The 18,029-nt window shown below is 36.8% G+C and overlaps 6 protein-coding genes across 7 annotated transcripts; 1 reads left to right on the top strand and 5 right to left on the bottom strand.

Annotated features, from left to right (window-relative positions):
• The first annotated feature begins 6 nt into the window (after positions 1–6).
• On the top strand, positions 7–3,118 carry LOC106416089 (transcription factor MYB92). The gene is made up of 5 exons (XM_013856925.3): positions 7–40; positions 1,114–1,291; positions 1,383–1,701; positions 1,769–1,898; positions 1,990–3,118. The coding sequence occupies exons 3-5, from the start codon at positions 1,569–1,571 to the stop codon at positions 2,738–2,740; spliced, it is 1,014 nt and encodes a 337-aa protein (XP_013712379.1). The 5' UTR covers positions 7–40; positions 1,114–1,291; positions 1,383–1,568; the 3' UTR covers positions 2,741–3,118.
• Positions 3,119–3,820: 702 nt separating this feature from the next.
• LOC106383135 (probable LRR receptor-like serine/threonine-protein kinase At5g10290) lies at positions 3,821–7,540 on the bottom strand. 2 transcript variants are annotated; one of them, XM_013823271.3, is made up of 11 exons: positions 7,332–7,540; positions 6,990–7,102; positions 6,780–6,912; positions 6,642–6,713; positions 6,422–6,565; positions 6,260–6,331; positions 6,116–6,181; positions 5,786–5,856; positions 5,558–5,698; positions 4,398–5,134; positions 3,821–4,309 (listed from the first exon to the last, which is right to left on the bottom strand). In XM_013823271.3, exons 2-11 carry the CDS (start codon positions 7,072–7,074, stop codon positions 3,995–3,997), a joined length of 1,836 nt encoding a protein of 611 aa, XP_013678725.1. In that variant the 5' UTR covers positions 7,075–7,102; positions 7,332–7,540; the 3' UTR covers positions 3,821–3,994. The 2 variants fall into 2 exon arrangements, with proteins under 2 accessions (XP_013678725.1, XP_013678732.1); XM_013823278.3 differs by having other exon boundaries at positions 7,276–7,524.
• A 1,847-nt stretch (positions 7,541–9,387) lies between these two features.
• On the bottom strand, positions 9,388–10,521 carry LOC125581417 (EPIDERMAL PATTERNING FACTOR-like protein 1). Its single transcript, XM_048746806.1, has 2 exons — positions 9,969–10,521; positions 9,388–9,876 (listed from the first exon to the last, which is right to left on the bottom strand). The coding sequence occupies exons 1-2, from the start codon at positions 10,071–10,073 to the stop codon at positions 9,631–9,633; spliced, it is 351 nt and encodes a 116-aa protein (XP_048602763.1). The 5' UTR covers positions 10,074–10,521; the 3' UTR covers positions 9,388–9,630.
• Positions 10,522–11,414: 893 nt separating this feature from the next.
• LOC106383144 (40S ribosomal protein S6-2) lies at positions 11,415–12,999 on the bottom strand. Its single transcript, XM_013823286.3, has 4 exons — positions 12,890–12,999; positions 12,741–12,805; positions 12,488–12,545; positions 11,415–12,242 (listed from the first exon to the last, which is right to left on the bottom strand). The coding sequence occupies exons 1-4, from the start codon at positions 12,893–12,895 to the stop codon at positions 11,622–11,624; spliced, it is 750 nt and encodes a 249-aa protein (XP_013678740.1). The 5' UTR covers positions 12,896–12,999; the 3' UTR covers positions 11,415–11,621.
• A 401-nt stretch (positions 13,000–13,400) lies between these two features.
• On the bottom strand, positions 13,401–14,128 carry LOC106383153 (histone H3.2). Its single transcript, XM_013823296.3, has one exon. It carries the CDS (start codon positions 13,996–13,998, stop codon positions 13,588–13,590), a length of 411 nt encoding a protein of 136 aa, XP_013678750.1. The 5' UTR covers positions 13,999–14,128; the 3' UTR covers positions 13,401–13,587.
• Positions 14,129–14,788: 660 nt separating this feature from the next.
• On the bottom strand, positions 14,789–17,254 carry LOC125581416 (protein DETOXIFICATION 28-like). Its single transcript, XM_048746805.1, has 9 exons — positions 16,909–17,254; positions 16,531–16,818; positions 16,179–16,432; positions 15,990–16,076; positions 15,856–15,912; positions 15,517–15,755; positions 15,317–15,435; positions 15,141–15,230; positions 14,789–15,028 (listed from the first exon to the last, which is right to left on the bottom strand). The coding sequence occupies exons 1-9, from the start codon at positions 17,188–17,190 to the stop codon at positions 14,942–14,944; spliced, it is 1,503 nt and encodes a 500-aa protein (XP_048602762.1). The 5' UTR covers positions 17,191–17,254; the 3' UTR covers positions 14,789–14,941.
• Between the last annotated feature and the right edge of the window lie 775 nt (positions 17,255–18,029).

Below are 18,029 nucleotides of genomic sequence, written 5' to 3'. Positions count from 1 at the left end.
AAATCCATCACATCTAGCATGTCACCATCACTGATATAGAGTAAGTTATTCTTCTGATAGCACCAAAACTTACCACTGTTACCTGTCCTCCGTATTTGTATGTCCATTACTATTGATCTCTTAATTTTCATCAATTGGATTCTCATTGATTGGAGATAGAATATGATATTTGGTTAGCAATGGTAGTAATACTTCTATAATGTTACTATTAGTATTTTTTTCTGAACATTTCCATGCTGATCTTGTTATTGGCATATCTTCTACTGTGAAAACAATATTTTGCTATGTTACAGTTAAGATGATACGAAACATATATATATGCGGATAAGTTGTATTGTAGACTGTAGTTATGATACGCTTTCACTGCTGCAGGTTTCTTCATTTGGTACATTTAACTTCCTAGAAAAGGTATATTTACGGGTTGGAAATCTCTGTAAGTATCACCTAAGTTTTGCGATACCAGGACTTTCTCATGATGTGTCAAACAAGAAATTACAGTGTCATATCAGACCCACTCTGCAGATTTGCTACGTAATATAGCTTTGGACTTATTTTAGTTTTATAAAATATTCTCATTTACAGAGATAATAGCTCCTAGGGTTCATTGCTTAAATTTTGTTTTGCTGGTTGCAATAATAATATGGCTACGTATATAAAAAAAATCCATAAATTAACCAGCCATGAAAGTGGATGATGCGTGGAAACCTATCTTGCGTGCCAGAGGAGATGTCTCTCTTTGGCCACCCTTTTGTTGCCATGTGTTATTGGCGCTGACTTATATTTCAAATCCTTTCTCTTTTGATTTGTCTGGATTGATTATAAAATATAGCTAACAGATTCTTCCTCCTGTCAAGTTCCTTTTATTGCCCCTCTCCTCCATCATTACCTACTCAGAGAAGATCTTTTATGGATTTCATAAAAAAGATGATGAAACCTTCTAACTTAACTAAGTTGATCTATGTTTATGTGTGTGTAGAATCTTTCAGTAGCAGGAAACTCCAATAACCTCTATGATAGCCTCATTTATGAAAATAAATAAATTGTATACTAGATTTGGGACTGTGAAGAGACCGAGCAATAACTATGTGTTGTTATTCTCCTTGACAAATGCAGGGTTTGGTACTAGGGCATAGTGATGGCTACTGATGAACTGCTTCTTAATTAAAGACATGTAAGAGACCAATTGATATGTGTTTGACCGTTTGTCCATTGAAGACGGCTATTCCCGAGATGATACTGATATTGCTTAAGACAAGAAGAAGAATTTACATTGAATGATTTTTTCACACTGGTAAGGGGATGCGTATGTGAGAGAAAAAAATAGAAAAAAAAAAATGGAGTTGAAAGGTGAAAATGACATGGTTGTTTTGGTAAACGAATAGGAAGGAACCACGTGATGAAATGGACATGAAGAGAAAAGGGTGCTAGGTTTAATATAAATAGAAGTAAGAAGCAGTTAGTGGTTGTGAAGAGAGGAGGCAAGCGACCAAACCTCAGAGAAATAACAGTATTAGAGGAAGAAAAGAGAAACAATACCGTTGTTAATTAGATACAGGAGATCAGCGAACATGGGAAGATCTCCTTCTAGTGATGACTCTGGTCTCAAGAAAGGTCCTTGGACTCCTGAAGAAGATGAGAAACTTGTGAACTATGTCCAAAAACATGGCCATAGTAGCTGGAGAGCTCTTCCTAAGCTTGCTGGTACCTTTAGATTTTGTTATAAGCCTATTTTAAGTTTTATTGAGTCTAAGCTTCTCTCTCTCTGCAGGTCTTAACAGGTGTGGGAAGAGTTGTAGGCTAAGATGGACGAACTACTTGAGACCTGACATCAAGAGAGGGAAATTTTCTCCAGACGAGGAACAAACTATCTTGAACCTTCATGCAGTTCTTGGAAACAAGTAATTAATTTTCTGATTTTTATTTTTGTTTTTAATAGTCAACGTTTTGTGTTCTTGTACTGATTACTTATGATGATGATGATGTTATAAGGTGGTCAACGATTGCAAACCACTTACCGGGGAGAACAGACAACGAGATCAAGAACTTCTGGAACACTCATCTGAAGAAAAAGCTGATCCAAATGGGAATAGACCCAATGACTCACCTGCCTAGAACTGATATCTTCTCCAGCTTATCTCAGCTCATGTCTCTGTCCTCTAACTTAAGAGGTTTTGTTGATATGCAGCAACAGTTTCCAAATGGTCAAGACCAAACTATACTGAAACTCCAAACCGAGATGGCCAAACTCCAGTTGTTCCAATACCTTCTCCAACCACCTACCATGAGTAACAACATTAGAAACCCTAATGACTTTGACATTCTCAGTCTCCTTAACTCCATTGCCTCCTTCAAAGAAATCACCAGCAACAATCTAGACCTTGGTTCCAATCTTCAGGACTTTAACAGCTTACCATCCTTAAAAACCCTAAACTCCAACATTGGACCATCTTCTGTTCTCCCCCAAATTCCTGAAGACAATCACTTCAAGTTCTGTAATGAAAGGGAGAACTTACCAGTATCTCCAATCTGGCTCTCGGATCCTACCAACTCTAACCAGCACATGCTACCATCTCTTGATCCTTCCTCTGCGGTGAGTGATGATATGATTAGAAACCAATATGTTATTGAACATGTCAATAGCAATCTCACCTCTTCAAGTCAAGAGTCAGGAGCTTCAGCTTCAGCTGCATGGCCTGATCATCTATTGGATGATTCCATATTTTCCGATATGATTCCCTAGCCTTTTCTGGTATGTTTTGGAGGAACTTGAAATCGAATTTACGCTTGGGAGTACTGTGCTTTGTTGGATAATTTATTTGCATATTAATATATATTGTAGACACATAATATGTATGGGTGTTCATGTTGTAGCATGTACAGTATAGTACAGGTTTCATAACTCATATGTGTGCTGTTATCAATGTCTTTACTCTTTAGCATATGTTTGTACCTTATAGCCGTGTTTTTATATATAGAGATGACTTTTGTGAAGTGGAGGTCACTTCTAGTTGTAATTAGTTTTTTTTTGGATCTTTTGTGTTTACTCTTCCTGATTACAATCATGTATCAGTATAGATGTATCGGTGTTACAAAAAAAAATCTTTATCTTTCTTACAAAGCAGGGATCAAACACAATGAAATTATAGTCTTAGAGAGAAGCTTATATGTCACATGTGAAGAACATGTATTCAAATTTCCAGCTGTCACAATTTAGAGTTTCATTGTTGCATTATTGCATTATTGCATAATCATTGATGAAGTTATATGCATGATCATGTACTACATAACTTTTTGCTTGGCCAAGAACAAATAATGGAAGAATTGAAAGAACCATATGATCGTCTGGCTAACGATAAATATAAAAGGGCAAGTAGTTAGTTTATAATATAAAATCAGATATGTGATGTCAGATCAAAGGATCTCTCTCGTTAGGTTAAAGAAATGTATTCACTCACTCATTGAGTATATAATTTGACTTCTTTCGCCAAAGATCGAGTGACCCGAAAAATACATGTTATTATCCATTTTCTTTGTCAACTGGTTTGTATCCATGTTTTATCTAAACATTTTGGATATTTTAATCAGATTGTATTTTGATTAGCCATGATAGGATACGTATTACGTAGTCAAGTATATTCTCGATGAGTCAAAATATTTAATTTAATAGAAAGCCTCAGTTCAAAAAAAAAAAAATTTTAATTATAATATTCAAACCAACACCTATAACGGAAAGAGAAATCGCATTAGATATACAAGGCTAGTGTGACAAATCTCTAGTGACATTATTATGCACGACTACTCCAAGGTTGGAGTCAACGAGAAAAGTCAAATAAAACTATTCAAAAGAGGTAACAATCAAACATTGTAGTGCCCAATTCTCTTACAAAGTATCCAAGTCAAAGATAGCCCATGAAAACAAAACATGTACACACTTGACATTACTGAAATGTTTGAAACAAAAAACTTTACAGTAAAATCAAGATTTGATGTTTGGTCATCTCCCACCTGATAGTTCAATAGCATCTTGGTTATTCATAGAATCCTCACCCCAATCAAACCTCCTCTGCATCCTCTCGAACTCGTGACGTCTCGTGACCTCCACGTTTTGCCACTCTTCCCACCTCTCCGCAAGCCCTTCTCCTTCCAGCATCCTCACAACTTCAGACATCACCGGTCTATCTTCCGGTGAGCCTTGCGTACAAAGCAAAGCCACTTGTATCATCATCTCCACTTCTTCTTTCACATAATCTCCATCCAAATTCTTATCCACAATAGCTCCCAACCTCTTCTCCCTTTCCAGCTTCTTCACCTGTCCAAAACCAAAGAAAAAAAAAGATTATAATAGTAAATAAAAGGTTAATTGTGTTACAAAAAATAAATAAAATAAAATTACATACGTGGTCAAGCAACAAGACATCATCTTCTTCCTCCAAACGTGAAAAATCTATAGCTCTTTGTCCTGTCACAAGCTCAAGAAGCATGATCCCATACCCGAAAACATCGGTCCTCTCCGATGACTTCCCTGTAGATAGATACTCCGGAGCAATGTGACCCATTGTTCCTCTAACCTGAGTAGTCACATTAGTCCTCCTAACATCAACCAACTTAGCCAACCCAAAATCACCAACCACGGCCTCAAAATCCTCATCCAGCAACACGTTAGCAGCCTTCACGTCTCTATGTATGATCTTAGGGTTGCAATGCTCGTGAAGATACTCAAACCCACGCGCCGCTCCTAACGCAATGCGTTTCCTAGTCTCCCAGTCAAGAACCGGGTCCCCCGCCTTGATCTCTCTGAGACGGTGCGCGAGGCTGAGGTTCTGCATGAAGGGGTAAACCAAGAGGCGTTCCGTTTGAGTGGTGCAGAAACCTATGAGGCGGAGGAGGTTCTTGTGGACGGCTACGCTTATCATCTCGACTTCTCGCTGGAAAGCAGCGTCTCCACCGGGAGATTCGAAGTCTGTGAGTCTTTTGACAGCGACTTTGGTGTTGTCTGGAAGCACTCCTTTGTAGACTTTCCCGAAGCCGCCTTGGCCGAGCACGTTCTTTTCGCTGAAGTTGTCTGTGGCTAGTTGGAGCTCTCTCCATGCAAATCTTTTTAGCTGTCCAAATGCTATTCTCCTGTCCACTTCACCTAAGAGATAAAGTTTGAAGATTTTAGCCTCTTTATTTCACACTATTTATCATCAAATAGGTATATGCATGATTCTAAAAAAAATCAGTCTAGGCGACAAATTAATCCTAGACAAAATGATTTTCTTAAACCATTCTAAACCGGTTTAAATTGTTCTAAATCAGTTTAAATTGATTTTAATTAGTTTAAATTGTTAGATTAAGTAATAATGTTCGATAAATCCACATAATTACGTTTCCTTTGTTTTGTATATCTAATTTTGATAATTCGTAAAAATAATTTTATAATTAAACCTAAAAACTAAAATATTTTATATAAATATAAAATAAATCAATAATTCGTTAACCACTTCGAATAATTTGCCTAGCTAGTCTCAACTAGTTACCGTCTGGTTATTTTTTGAACATTAAGTATATGACAGACCTGCAACATCGACGAACACGTCACGTTTGTATCCTTTATGCCTATCCCTGCAGAACAAAAACACCAAGATTCCAAAGAGTATGACTGTAACTCCGGCAACAACTCCTGCAATAATGCCAGTTTTTGGCTTGCTTGAATCACCTATTCACCACAGACAAGCGCCATCAGCAGAAATAAAATAAAATAAAATAAAATATGGCTCAACCAATCCCAAAGTAATGTAGCTACCTGAACGAGCAACCTCAGATACACAAGAATGAGGTTGACCAACACCACAATTCAAGTTGTTTCCTGTGAAACTACAGTTGATAAAAACCATATCAGATTACTGCTAAAATTAGGCATGTGGGTTAGTTCGCAATTCGGTCAGTTCAGGTCCGTCGTACTCTCACCAAAGTGAACCAAAAAGAAATTTGATTCGGTTTTCGGTTATTTCGGTTTCAAAATTTTCTACTGACGTTTTGGTTTTCGGTTAAATTTGACTAAAATTTGAAAAATCACTGCCAAACGAAGTGAAAAAAAAAAAAACAGATTCATCTTTAAAGTAGTGGAACATACTTGTATTTTGGGATCTCAAATAGAGTTTGAGGAATCTGGCCACTGAGATGATTGGAATCAAGCAGACTGCAAAACAATGTGATTAAGACAAAGAATGCTTTTAAAAAGATGGGAAGCATAGAAACAGAGAGAACAGTAACTTACAGATTTATCAGGTTTGGAAGACCAGTGAGTGACACAGGGATAGTCCCATTAAGATTATTCCTACTCAACGTCCTGCTTAGCCAAATACACAATGAATAAAAAGACACATGCTCCCTCTCTATACAACAATGTGCAGCACTGGAAGGCAAAAAGCTTACTTACAAGAACTGAAGCTTCTTGAGATTACCAAGAGTGGACGGTATAAACCCACTCAGCTCATTATCCTCCAAATCCAAACTAGTCAAGCTAGTCAAGTTTCCAAACTCTTCCGGTATTCCACCCGCTATTCCATTCCCCTTCAACGTACTAAAATAAATAACAACAAAAAAATGCTTAGGACAGAATCTGTTGTAATAATAAGTTACGCTAAGGGAAAACTTACAGAGTCTTGAGTGTTCCTAGGATTCCTATTCTTGAAGATAAAGTTCCATTGAAGTTCATGTCTGACAAGGTACTGCAAATAAATAAATAAATAAATAACTTGCTTGGAGAGTGAGTGACACTATAGAATTCAACTTACAGAGAAGTGACAAAGTTTTTGTCATCGCAAATGACTTGAGACCAAGTGCAAGGGTTCACTTGGTTCTGGTTCCAGTCACTAAGCTGATTAGGCAATGCGCGTAAGGACATCCTCAGCGCAAATAACGCATCCCCTGTAAACATACTTACTTCAATTAAATTAAATACAAGATCTATCTCAATGAGATAAAGACAAGTAACCAATCATCACCTTGAGCGTCTGGTGAGACTAATGACAATAAGCAGGCGAGAATCAACACGGTTAAAGTCAAAGCCATCTTCTGGAAGGTCAACATGTTATCTAGTGAATTGGGTTTGGTCCATCTACAAAACAAAATAAAACAAAAAGTTTCTTACTTTGAATGGATCTGATGCTTAATAGCAATTCCTCGTTGACTATGAATCAAAAGAGTTTCTAAATTCAATAGAAGTAGCTTTAAAAATTAAGAGCTTTCAGTTTCTGAGAACGAATTAATGAACAATTAGCTCAAACCCACCATGAAGAAGTGAGATTCAGACAACGGTGAAAGGGAAAGAAGATGGATCCACAAACCTCGTACCGGAGAAGACAATCCCAAAAAGAAAAGGAAAGGAAGACTTGGCAGCTCGAAAGATTGGAACAGAACCAAAGAGAACAAACAAGAAAAGGATAAAGCTTTGTCTTTTCGATTTTGTGTTCTGTATAGACTTTTGTTTGGTAAATCGCAATTATCACTCTCGCTAATGGCGATGTCTGCGGGAAAAGTCCGATGCTGGTCCACTCCTGATGCTTGTAATAATATTTTTTAAAAATCAATTAGTTAACTTTGATAATGATGTTTTCCAGTGTGATTAATACTATAAACTATGTATTGCTAAGTACTCTTTTCATTTTAAAATGATCACATTAAATATATTTTTTAATGTATTTTTATTATGTTATAACTGTTATTGTGAACTTTACAAAATTAATTGTACGTATTAAAGTTTAATTAATTATAAATTATAAAATAGTTAATCATAAAAATAATATATTTGTAATTAAAAATTAAAAATATTTTTAAATACGCATGAAACTATTTTTAAAACAGAATGAGTATTAATTACGATACTTGTATTAGCTGTTTATATCTGTTTTGCGATGTTTACAATTGAGAACTCTTTACAATTCTGCCGGACATCATCATCACTTATGTATGTGTAACAAACTTACGTGTGTATGTCCGCATGCAAACATAAGTCTAGTTTCATTTTATAACCGTCACGAAAGTAAACCAAATTAAAATATGTTAGTTTCTGATAAAATGAATTTCATTAGGTTGCTGGGGTTAACGAGATCAGACAAGATCGTATAACTTTGGTTAACTAAAACCAGACTAGATCAAAATACGCACGTTTTTGTTATGTTTTAGATTTTATTCATCCAATCGCGAATGTCAAATTATCTACATGTGTTTGTCCGTTATTAGATTGGACCAACATGAATTCACATTCTACCTCCAATGTTCTAAAGGTTTATGTAAATATTGAATGGCCGACTAAAAAAATGTAAATATTGAATACATTTTCTAAACAATTTTCACATTACTGAAACGCATAAAGTACAGCCTCAACAGAGTATATGTCATAACATAAGTTATTGCTAGATCTGTCAGACTATATAATATATTTGTACGATTCTATCTCACAGAGTATATGTCATAACATAAGTTATTGCTACAAACGTAACGCATCGTGTGAACTATATCCAGTTAAAATAACGTCATAACCTCATGTTTTCCCAACACGCAAGAACCAAACAAACAATCGTCGATTCACAGAGCTTATCGTGGAGTCTGGAGCTCGGCGCCTCCGGGAACGATCCAAGACCAATCCATGATTGATGATCTCAAAACCCCAACAAGTAAGTAATGTTCTAAAGGATTCATAAACTAAACTCCGTTTTAGGTTTTGTCGTTTGATGATTAGATAAAAACTTGCGGCTATACTCGACACACAATTATAATCGTACCATCTCTTCGATTTTTTTTTCGTGAAGCAAACTTATAAACATGAAGCTGCATGGTGATGCTGTCATGTTGGCAAAAAAAAAAAATTTCACTCTCAAGAGGAAATTGTTACATTTTTGGTTTCATAGTTGATTAACAGTAAAAACCAAAACTTATTAATGCACATGTTTTGTTGCTAATCGGTTGCTTTATTACTGTGAAGCTACAAAACAAAGAAAAAAAAAAGAAGTTAAAAGCGATGCTAATAATTGTACTGAGCCTTGCCTTGCTCAGATATGGGTCTACAGATCCACGAGAAGAGACTCAAACAGTGACGTGTAGGACATCAAGGCAGGTGAGACAAAATTGATTAATCAATTTTGACAGTGTGTTGTTCCATTCACATCAAATCGTATTCATTCTTTTCCAAAATTTTAGTTATAAGCCGTGGGTTATAAGTAGTACCATTCAAATTAAATCTTATTCAATTCTTTCCATAATTTAAATTATAGAATACGTTGAATATGTATTTGTATTAAAAACAAACTGTAAAGTAATGGGTTAATTATCATTTTTAGCTCAAAAGGATTTTGTCAATACAAAACTTAAAAGCTGATGAAATAAATTGTGAACATGCGAACGTTAAGGAATCAAGAAGACAGACTTTATATTAGTAAATTCAATTAAAAAAAAAAACCAAAAAAATGTTGAAAGATATGAATGCCGCAATTACATCTCTCTGCAAGTGCAATTATCAAGAACTTTTGATAATATACAAACTGAGCCTTAGATTTACAAAGAATCCAAAGGACATTTCTACTCTCAATAATTCAAAATCAATTTTAAGTAACTAAAAAAATAACAAAACCAGAGGATGATGGAGATTTAAGGGTTATAAAAATGACCATTGCAGTGGCATTTCCAGTCCATGGGTTTGTAGTTAGAATATTGACCAAGAACGGTGGTTAGTGAGGAAGGAGGCCGTACAAATCCACCGGCAAAGGGGTCAACTCGGGAGCGACCAGGGAGAGTGGGAACTTGAGTGGGCATGCAAGGATGGCAGCTATTGCATTTGTTGTGGCAGCTTGGTGGTCTAGAACCTAGCCTCGCTTTAACTTCTACTAAAGCCACCTGAATCAGAAAGTAAACAACTTACTTTGGATCAATCAAAGTGAACAACGAGGACAAATTATTTGAGAGAAAGATAAGGATGGGTTGATTACTTGAGAAGAACTTGGAAGCTGGACAGGTTGAAGAGAGGATGAGACTTGTGGAGAGATGAAAACAAGGAGAATGAGAAGCAGGGTGGGATTGTAAATAGTGAACATGTTGGTTTTGGAATTCAGGAGTTATCACCATACAGTAGAAACTTTCATGTGAGTCTAGAGAAAGTTTGAAGACTTTGAAATCAAAAGAGAGAGGCTGGGTCTAGGGAAATAACAAGAGTCTATGATAAGAAACACAGAGACAAGTAGAAGAAGAATTAACATTTAGACCCAAAAAAAAAAAGTAGAAGAAGAAGCATTTATGGTTAGAGAAAGAGAGAGGGATGTAAATAAGGGGTATAATGGTAAACTGAGAGGAATGTGAAAGGAACTAGACAGAGTGGGGAAGACAGAATAGGAGGATACATATCAGAGGAGAGGCTCAGAAACTAGCCTTTCTTTCTATGTGTCACTTCAATCTTTCCTCTCATTTCTTTCATTTCATTTTATTTTGTTCATTTTATTATACAGTACTTGTTATCTCCTTTGCATTGTTCATTTTAGGCTTATAGCTTTGAGTTTTGACCAAAATTTTGCATCTCATAATGGAACAAATCAACAAAACATGCACTGTTAGTTTATTAACTGATTTGACGATGCCTTCAGATTTTGGTTTGAACATATCAGTAGTAAACCGGGTTCAATGAGCTAAAATCCTTGTGGTAAAATATTTGGTCAACAGATGAGCAATGTTTAGCCTAATAGAACAGTTGCAGTAATCCGAATATAAATCTGATAGGATCTATGCTGATTGCTTAAACGAACCACATTCGTATATAAGTAGTATGCGTTGAATGTCGAATTAATATTCTTAATACCAAGATCTTTAGACTTCATTAATTGTTTCACCTTCATTACTAATGCTAGCTTTTTCCCAATAACAATTAACAGTTTATTTAAATGTTGAGTGAAATTTTCAACGGTTTAAAAAGAGTCTAATAACGCTACATTTCACCGGTAAGTTATCTGTTTACTGACACATAGCACTGGGTTTTCCTTTTATCAACAGAACTTCGAAAGCAAATAAGGAAAATTACTGAGTAGCAATAGTAGTAAAAACTAAAAACCACAGTTTGACTGAGTTTTGATTTTCAAATAAAAAGGAAAAAGAGGTAAAAGTTTCTTATTACATATAATGGTAACTAAAGATTGGTAAAAATTTTGAATATCTATATATTAATTTATTCATAAATATTTTAATAAATTATATATTAAAATAAAATTCGAAATAATAATATTAGTTGGTTTAATAGCATGTTTATAACTCTTCCTTTGTTTAAAATATACTTTGATATAATAAAGCTCAAGAATACTTATTAGTTATTAATGATTTACAAAATAAATTTATATCTCTTTCTCTGTTTAAAGTATATGAATGAAGCAAAAATTATGAACTTCAGAAAATAGTAAAATATGATAATTATAACATAATTAACTTGTGAAGTTTTTTAAATCAACACGTTTAGAAATCTGGAATATAGCATAACACTGAAACAATGAAATTTCCATAAAGAGACGTTCAAAATGGCGTTTTCATGCAACTGGGGAACCTCTAAATACGAAAACAGAAACGAACTTGAGTGAAAGAAACATCTCAATCTCAAAAGGGGTCTAGGCAGCAACGGGCTTAGCGGCAGCAGAAGAGAGTCTAGACCTCTTCTTGGCCAAACTCTCACTACGGCGATCACGCTGCTCCTTAAGCCTGGAGGCAAGAAGCTTCTGGTACTCAGCTGCATCAGCGTTAGCCTTAGCAATCCTCTTCTTCTTGTCGGCAATTCTAGCTCTCTTCCTCTGAAGTGTCAAAGGAGTCACAAGCCTCTGGATCTTGGGGGCTTTGCTCACTTCCTTACCTTTCTTGTTAGTGAACTTGCGGCGGTAAGTGTTGACATACTTCCTCACATCATCGTCCTTCCCGAGGTTGAACAGTTTACGGATCTTAGAAGCTCTCTTAGGTCCCCTCATCCTCGGCTTCTCGGTATCGGTAAGCCCCGGAAGATCCTTCTCACCCTTCTTGACAATAACCAAGTTAAGAACAGAGAGATCTTGGCTGACAATGCAACCGCGGACAGACTTTCTCCTCCTCTCTCCGGTCCTCCTTCCGTGTCCTCTGAAGCAAGGAGTGCCTCGGTGAAGCAAGAGACGGACACGACCAGGGGTTAGAACTCCCTGTTTCATCGGGAAGCCTTGCTTGTCGCATCCTCCCATGATCTTGAACACGTACCCCTTGAACTCCTGCATATAAATTAAACACAAATTAAATCAATACTATTTTGAATTACGATTATAGTTTTTACTGCTTATATCGAAAAATAATTTGAATAGATAATTTAAAATAAATATAAACATAAATTACGTATAAATATAACGCATAAAATCAGACATAAAATTCTAATGATTATTAAGTACATATGTAAAAAATATATGGGTTAGAATCTAGTAACTATTTTAAAGACTAAGCTAAAGTAGATATTTTTTACCTCGCCCAAAGCATCTCCGCTAACTTCCTGAGAGAGCCTTTTGTCGTAAAAAGCACGTCTGTAATAATACACAACGATAAACCAAACTCAAATCATTTGTCGGTTAATGTTGTTATTGTCGGAAAGAGACATCCAATTTCAATATTACAGCAGGCGATGTTCCACATTGTACACTCAATTAACTTAACAACACTAAAGCTAATCCAATCACAAATTTATAATAAGGAGGATGAACTGAAATTAAAGATCTTACAGCTTTTGGTCGTCATCGATCTCGAGCTTCTTCTGACATCCAGTGGTCGGATTCGCGACGTTGAACTGCGATACAAAACAAAATCGAATGAAATATAATAACACATACAACTCAAGCAGGGTATCGAAGGAGAAGATGAGCTAGCTAACCTTCATCGTCTCCGAATGAAACTGGCACTAATAAATATCTCGCGGCGCAAAACGGTAGTGAAGAACTAGGGTTTTTATGCGAATGAGCAAAATGCCCACTTATACTAGAACAGATAGATATCATCAACAATAGGCCCATATTTAATTATAACGGGCCTTAAGGCCCACGTGTTTCTTCAAGTCATAGAGTATCATTTGCTAATGAATAGGCTTTCTCGACCAAAACTAGTTAATAACGAGAGGTCAAAGTTACATGATGTATAACCAGTGATGTATTATACATCATGTCCCGTGTGTGCTCTCTCAGACCGAATGGCTTCTGTGTCTGGTTTAGACAGGTGACTACAACTACATGCCTCGGTAATGTAGTGTCTGGTGTTATGTACCTTATATGAAATAAACGTACTATCTCAATTTTTGTAAGATAATGATTTTGATCAACAGAGAGAAACGGTTAAATGATTTAACCCACAAGACCAGTAAACAAAAAAAAAAAAGAACAGCAAGAGAATTGGGGAAATAGATTTATATTAAACAAGAGAGATTCTCGTTGGGACATTTCGACGAACACCTTCAAGACTATGTTAACAACGACTAATCCTAAACAATTAAAAAAAAAACAAAACACAACATAGGAACACATAAACTAAAGACAAACTAAAATCCCAGAAACAGATTTGCCCATCAACGAAGAGTCTTCAAGCTCTTTCACCACGGATCCTCCTCGCGAGCTGAATATCCTTGGGCATGATCGTAACCCTCTTAGCGTGAATCGCGCAAAGATTAGTATCCTCGAACAAACCCACAAGGTACGCCTCCGCCGCCTCTTGGAGAGCCGCGACGGCGCTGCTCTGGAACCTCAGATCGGTTTTGAAGTCCTGAGCGATCTCGCGGACAAGGCGCTGGAAGGGGAGCTTGCGGATCAGAAGCTCGGTGCTCTTCTGGTACTTCCTGATCTCCCTCAACGCCACCGTTCCGGGACGGAACCTGTGCGGCTTCTTCACTCCTCCGGTGGCCGGAGCCGACTTCCTCGCCGCCTTGGTTGCGAGCTGCTTCCTCGGGGCTTTGCCTCCGGTGGATTTTCTCGCGGTTTGCTTGGTACGAGCCATTTGAGATTCGAAAAGGTGGGGAAATAGGGTATAGAGTGCAAATAGGGTATATGTTGAGTGTAGGGAATACAAATTCTCTTGCTCTTTTTTGCTTAGTGAGAGGATGTGATTGATGAGGAGAGTGAAGGCTGCGATGTGTATTTTTATAAATGAGTTATTTATTCTCATCCGTTAGATCTTTTGGATTATCGACGGTTGATATTGGTTGTAACTATGCGATCCGCGTCGTTGCTTGTTTAGCCAATGAGAATGAGTTGTTTACTTTGCTATCCGCGTCGTTTGTCAACCAGCCAATCAGAATGAGTTATTGTTTCTTCCGGTTTATTTCTCGTTTCTTTACTCTCTTCTAAATAAGTATGACTTATTTGTTAAGACACTTTTTCTTTGTTGCGAATTGTAATTCATTAACATTATAATCTGAATGATATCAATCATTCCTTTGTTGCTGACTTTAAATTATATCATGATTTCTAAGAATATTTTCTGCTTAAAACAAACAGAATAATAAATTTGTTTTATACGTGTGAATGTGTTTTGTAGTTCCATATCTTTTAAAATACCAAAGAGCACGCCTATATGGTTTAGTCATGAGGACTGATGGACTTGTAGCTTAGATTACATCACGATTTGTGACGTAGAAGTGTGCTCACTCTATTTATTCTACTATTCGACATTCATAAAAAGAAAACAAATCGTCCATTGATACAGTTTCGTCTTATAAAACCGAACCAGATATTACACCGGTCCAGTAGTTGGCCATTTTTTGTCATTATAAATGTGATTGAAATGATTGTTTTAACGCTGAATTTTCATTCAATAAAACAAAGGACGAGTGTTGCTCAGGGAAGCCTTAAAGAGAGGGGACAATGCATATGCAAACCGAAAACAACAGAGAAATGCAAGTAGAAATGTATGCCGCTAACTGGTTTCCCCTACGCAATGTCTAGTCCTTCTGTCTCGGGTCCTCTTCGCTTTTTTTGGTTGCATCCGAGACAGACCAGTTCTGAATGCGCATACTTGCTTTTCGTGCCTACAAATTTTAAAGAAAGCTATAACAATTGTATTGGAAACACATAGATGAAGATGAAATAAACCATATATATAAGCGAAACAAAAGCAACAAAACAAACAATTCGAGTTACCTCTTTCTCCCAGTCACATCTCATAACAATAGAAATCAAAATCAATGTTTGAATGGCGGTTCCTCCGAATATCATACCAGCCCAAATGCCCTATAGCAATGAAATTATAGATATAACGAGATTAACGTTGCAAATTGCAATATTGATATTAAATAAAGAAAGAAAAATAGGGTTACCTTGACACCAGACTTGAAAATCCAGCCCATGACATATCCTAGTGGAAGTCCAACGAAATAATAGCATCCCAGGTTTATATATGCCACGAATGATTGCCAACCCGAACCAACCGCAACACCTAGTCAAAAGTCCTCTCACAACTGTTCACCCGAATTATTTTGAGATAACAAAACGAAAATGAAATGGTTTTATAGCGTACCGGAAAGAACCGGTTGGATACTGTTGAGAAGAATCGTGAAGGCTAAAAGAATAGAGAGATCATTGACTGCTTCTATGACAGTTTCACTTGAAGAAAAAATCCAGCCTATTTGATCATGAAAAAATACTACAAGCACCGAAAATATTATTCCGATGATTAACGATTGTGTTACTGATGTGATCATTGCAAATCTTGCTCTTTTTCCACTGCCAGCTCCTAACTCATTCGCCACTCGTACGCTACAAGAGCACGTGATTATAATTAGGGACTGCTTGAGCCACGAACTAGCCTAACCAGAGATCTAAACGAAAATTAAAGTATATATATATAATCAATTACCCGGTCCCCGCAAAGAAAGCAAGTGGAATCATCATTTCCAAGCCATTTATCGACATGCTGCCAATGAATTAATATGTTATAAAATCTGTGAAAATCATATCTAATATACATATCAATCCAAAACTATGACGTACCATATAGACAAAGAGTCGACAGCGATTTTTGTATCCTTTAGATTTCCAGTCATCACGATTAAAATCCTATAGTACCAATATTCCAAGCTGTACTTGATAAAAAAACTACTGTAAGAAGTTGTTGTCCCATGCGTAAACAAAACTTTTTAAAAAAAATTGCCACACAAGTGGCGTTTAGCGAATTATTACCAAAGCATGACACCGGAGGACGTGGAGAGCTTAGCAAATTCCCATAGTCTGGTGAAAGCTTCCATGGAGAAACCGGTCCAAGTGAGCGGGCAACCGCCGCAAGTTGCATAAGCAAATAACATTAAGACAGTGAGCCACCACGACACATTAATAGTAGCCATGGTCCCTTTGACTCCAAGTTTAAGACCGTATACAAAAAGCCAGCACACAAATATGTGAACTACAAGTGCCACTCCAGACACAACTGCAACCACCTGGTATTGTAAGAAATATATCAACCAAACACATTAAGAATTAACCGCCAGGGGACTAATAGCCACTTATGCTGCGACCTCTTAATTTAGTTACATACCCTATTCTTGAGCTGGCATTGGAAGAATCGGCTGAGAGGGAAATAGAAGGCAAACGCGAAATGTGTAGGAATGGCCCAAACGGCGATGACACCGGAGAGCTCGGCGATGTCTTCAGGCTGACCGAAGAACTTAAGAATTGGAGACGCGAATAAGTACATAGGAAGGAGAAAGGTGGCGAATAAGAAGAGAACAATCCAAGAACGCTGCATATACACTCCCAACATATCATATTTCTTAGCTCCAAACGCTTGACCGCACAGCGTTTCCAACGCACTCGCCATTCCAAGCTGCATATATATTCATATATATATAGAGTTTATTTTATAAACTAAACATTATAATATAAGTAGAAAAATGTTTTTGTATTGAGTGAATACAAGGAGGCCTAGATTGAAGCCGATGATGACGTTGTTGACGATGGAGATGGCGGCTAGTTCGAGCTCGCCAAGGTGGCCGGCGAAGGCCTGAGTGATGACCAGGATTGAGTATGTCGAGACTCTGGAGAATATGGCCGGTCCAACTATACGCCATAGCTTCTTGGTCTCTATCCATATCTTTCTCTTTATTTCTCCGTCTTCCTCCTCCGCCGCATATTGATCCCTTAACAGAGGAATCTTCGCCTTCTCTATACCTTTTGATGTGTCGTCTCTTTCTATCATCTTCTCGGAAGTAAAGAACGTGGAAGAGAGTGAAGACTAGATATGGGAGTGAGGAGTCCATATGAGAGTAAAGCATTTTGAGTGGACACTCGGCCACCATGCGCGCGGTCAGGCCTTTTTTTTGTTTTTTACTAAGGGCATCTGTATTGGGGGTCCCTTAAGGCATCTTTAGAGCATCCACAACCATAAATCCTTAAAAACAAATCCTTAACAACAACTTTTAGAATATTTTATTTTTTTTCTTTTTTTTTCATCCAAATTTAAAAAAAAATAAAAAAATAAAAAGATTGGCCAATCGCGGGCTCTCACGCGGCGGTGGAGCCCGCGCACAGTGAAGAGGCTGTCAGAAAAGAAATCCTTAAATTGGGACTTCAAGAGACAATTGTAGCACAAATTCTTAAATATTTGGGCCCTACATATTATTATAATAATTTATTGTTAAGGATTTATTGTTAAGGAGCTGTGGTTGTGGGTGCTCTTAGGGGAAGGGGGTGGGAACCGAGGAAGAAAGAGAAGAGAAAAGCCCTTAATTAAGGGCTGTCCCTTACTCTTTAATGACCAAAAAAAAAAAAAAAAAAAAAAAGCAAAACAAGGGACTCTCTCCCTCTCTCTCTTCATCCCACCAATAAAGATGCCCTAATATCTTGTCCCGATTCAACCAATAATTTAGCATGCATGTTTGTTTTCAATAAGACGAAAAAAATTAAATTAAATTAAATTAAAGCATTTGTAGAACAAATTCATAAAGAATTTTATTTGTATATATACAGCCTATACCTGATATACCACATGCAGTTTGTCCTTTTGGTTTTCTACTTATTTATTATGACCTTTTTCAG

Source organism: Brassica napus, chromosome C2, assembly GCF_020379485.1.
Source record: "Brassica napus cultivar Da-Ae chromosome C2, Da-Ae, whole genome shotgun sequence".
NCBI lineage: Eukaryota > Viridiplantae > Streptophyta > Magnoliopsida > Brassicales > Brassicaceae > Brassica > Brassica napus.
Note: the sequence above shows the minus strand (reverse complement) of the source record. Positions and strands in the feature narration are given on the sequence as shown.